Source organism: Austrofundulus limnaeus, unplaced genomic scaffold (assembly GCF_001266775.1).
Source record: "Austrofundulus limnaeus strain Quisiro unplaced genomic scaffold, Austrofundulus_limnaeus-1.0 Scaffold270, whole genome shotgun sequence".
NCBI classification, from domain to species: Eukaryota; Metazoa; Chordata; class Actinopteri; order Cyprinodontiformes; family Rivulidae; genus Austrofundulus; species Austrofundulus limnaeus.
The window spans coordinates 615,871-619,510 of record NW_013952672.1 but is presented as its reverse complement, the minus strand read 5'-3'; the positions used below and the strand labels follow the sequence as shown (position 1 = coordinate 619,510).

The following is a 3,640-nucleotide window of genomic DNA, read 5'->3' as shown; positions in this document are numbered from 1 at the left end:
CTTGGGTTGTTACCGACATCTGGTGAAAATTTCATGTCATTAGAACCTCTAGTAATATATTTACTGAGAAAAATGTTGACGTGTTCAATACTTATTTTATCCACTGTATAACAAACGATGGTGCTTTCTTCTTCAGAACCTATTAAACTGCTTAGTTGTTTTGACCAACAACCCAAAACCTCAAAACCCTGAAGAAGTTTGGGGTTGGTTGTGTGTTTTGTGTTGATTTTTTATTTGGAACTCAGGTGTTTTGGTTTCTGAGTGCAAATGGAAACCAGCCATATTTGTAGCAGCTAGTTTTTGAGTCAGAGAACTGACACACTTGTAGGAGGAATGGTCAGTAAAACTGATTTAATGTCCAACAATAAGAACACATAATGATTATGTGTCTTTTCATACAATGTATGCAAACATCTGGTTTCAGCTGTGCCCAGGCACATCGTCAAACACACTTCCATGAATCTTTATATTCCTACGAAGCACCTACTGGAGTCTTCACCTTGGCACAATAAAAGCAAAAGCATTACAAAAAAAAATTACAGATAAATAGATCATAAATTAATTTATATGTGCATGGAGGCTAGAAGAATAGAAAGGGGGTATTAGAATACAAGAAAGAGAAAAAAAAAGTCTGACAATAATGGTTTATAAATAACAGAACCAGAATGACACGCCCACAACATTTCCAACAACCCTGTTATGACCACATTGTGCAGGAAGTCAATTACTGCCAGTTGTAGAATCTAATCCTAAAAAAAAATCATCTTTCTACCTGGCTTCTGGATGACAGAGTTACAGGCGTTGGCAATCTCCTCCCGCTTTGCCTCATCTGGGTACTGATTCTCCATGAAGAAACTAGAAAAGATCAAATACATTATTTGCAACAATTAAATCAAACTGCCACATGACAGTTACATCAGTTCTACCCCAATTTTACACCTCATTGCATTTTAGCCTTCTTATTGACCCAAGGGAGATATTTAAGGGGATTATTTTTAAGTATTTGTGGGATGATTATAAATAATGCGGCGGCTGTGGTGTAGTGGTAGAGCAGCCGGCCTAGGACCTGAAAGTCTTAGATTCGACTCCCCGTCATGCCCACGTCGTGGTGTCCTTGACCAAGACACCTAACCCTAACTGCTCCCCAAGCGCCTCACATGGCTGCCCGCTGCTCCACTTGGGTGTGGATGGGTCAAATGCAGAGCACAAATTTCATCGCGTGGAAACATTCACTGATGACCAATAAAGCACATTTACCTTTATCTTATAATTTATAGCTATACAGACTATCTGGTCTCTGTATAACCAAACCAAGAGCTGTGTCCATATTCTCCACACAAACTTGAGCTAACTCAAGACTGGAGATGAGGGCTGGCCCTCGTCTCCAGCCCTGTTTATGGTGCCCATAAACAGGATCTCAAAGTGCAGTCATAAATAGGACAGTCTCTGTTTCAGAACCTCAGGTTCTCTTCTGCTTTCTGTGTATGATGTGGTTCTGTTGGTGTATTCAGGTTATGATTGGGCTGAGAGTTGGCTCCAGAGTCCAAGCTCAGGTGTCTCAGTTGGTTAAACATGGAACGCACCCTCCATGCTGGGGTGAGTCTTTTCCTCAAGCAGATGAGTTTATTAAGCAACAGGATGTTTTATTCACAAAACTTTCCTGTTTCCACCAGAACTGTCTGTCGGGAGCTCCACAGGGTCAATATACATGGCCCGGCTGCTATAGTCAAACATCGGTTTCAATGGTGCAAAGAGTGCAAATCTTGGGCTGTGGACAATGTGAAACATGTAATGTTCTCTAATGAGTCCACCTTTATTGTTTTCCCCACATCCGGGAGAGTTACAGTGTGGAGAAGCCCCAAAGAAGCATACCACCCAGACTGTTGCATGCCCAGAGTGAAGCATGGGGGTGGATCAGTGATGGTTTGGGCTGCCATATCATGGCATTCTTTTGGCCCAGTACATGTGCTAGATGGGCGCATCACTGCCAAGGACTTCCGAACCATTCTGGTGGACCATGTGCATCCAGTGGTTCAAACATTGTATCCTGAAGGCGGTGCTGTGTATCAGGATGTCAATGCACCAATACACACAGCAAAACTGGTGAAAGAATGGTTTTATGAACATGAAAGTGAAGTTGAACATCTCCTGCACAGTCACCAAATCTAAATATTATTGAGCCACTTTGGGGTGTTTTGGAGGAGCGAGTCAGGAAACGTTTTTCTCCACTAGCATCACATAGTGATCTGGCCACTCTCCTGCAAGAAGAATGGCTTAAAATCCCTCTGACCACTGTGCAGGACTTCAATATGTCATTCACAAGACAAACTGACACTGTATTGGCCACAAAAGGAGGCCCTACACCATACTAATAAATTACTGTGGTCTAAAACCAGGTGTTTAAGTTTCATTGTCCAACACCTCCCTGTACATTGCAACCCTCATCAGTGGTTATGATAGATTATAACCGAAAAAACAAAATCCTGGATACAAGTGGCTGAAATGAGTTTCTTCTTAAAAGACAGTGTGTAGGATTTTGTCAAGTCTTTTAGCCGAAATTGAGATAATCACTAATGACAATAATAAAAAAAAACATGTCTAATCATTGCAGACAAAGACCTTATTTTATTATTTTTACCTTATAAAAGGCTGTTTATATCTCCATGGTCGCGGGTTGCCACACAGGCAGCCACCATCTTGCACCGCCATCTTGTCTACGAAGGCTCATGAAGGACAAACTGCGGTGGCGGCGTCAAAACGGTTTTAGTTGTAATACTGTAAATGTAATATTTGTTGTCTGTCATTGTAGCTGGGATAATTTTACTTATTAAAGCTCATAATCTTACAACTTGAAACATTACTAGCCCTGAAGCTGCTGGTAGACATCGCGGTTGGAATTATCAAAGGTTTTTGACACCTGAGAGACACCATAGCAATTCCTTTGCGTTTGGAAGCAGGGGATGGGGGTGGGGGGAGGACCAGGGAGGATGATTCAACCACTAGATGTAGCTGAAAACAACAAATCCTACACACTGTGCCTTTAAGGGTGGCTGGGCTCATGTGAGGAGTTTTTAACTCTAATTTCATAGAAATTCAAGCAAACACTTTTATAGACCTTTCCATTGCAATCGTTTTTACATTACTTGGTTGTTTCTGCTGAAATATTGATATTTTATGCAATAAGGTGATAAAGGTCTATAAATTAGCATTTGCATGAGTTGCTCAGGGAAAGTTGGTCATTGAAGTTGTTTCAAGAAGCACCAATTTACTTTTAGGTCAAATCAGTCAGATCCAAACCGAGACCACTCAAAGAGCTATAAATAACAGATAGGGAAGTATTGTTGTTCATTACCTATTGAAAATATTTAAAATAATATTCTTTTAAACAGAATGTCAGGTTGAAAACCAATTCAATATTTAAGCACAATAAATATTACAGAATCACGTTTTTATACATGCGAAGATGTTTTTGGTAAAAGAAGTAGTCAAAATCAAGTCAGTTTTTTCTAATCAAATTTCTTTTAATGGCTTAGATTTTTTTTTGTCCCTGCTTGGCTGAATCATCTCACATTGCAAAACACAAAGAGATCAATTCCTTACAGCTCTCTTACACACACACACACACACACACACACACACA

General features: G+C 40.3%; 1 protein-coding gene across 2 annotated transcripts in view; it reads right to left on the bottom strand.

Annotated features, from left to right (window-relative positions):
- zgc:91944 (homeobox-containing protein 1) overlaps positions 1 to 3,640 on the bottom strand; it is a 27,592-nt gene that overhangs the window by 5,215 nt on the left and 18,737 nt on the right. For both annotated transcript variants that reach the window (XM_014020862.1, XM_014020863.1), the window contains exon 7: positions 773 to 855. In XM_014020862.1, the coding sequence (XP_013876316.1) occupies positions 773 to 855 (83 nt within the window). The remainder of the gene's footprint in view (positions 1 to 772; positions 856 to 3,640) is intronic.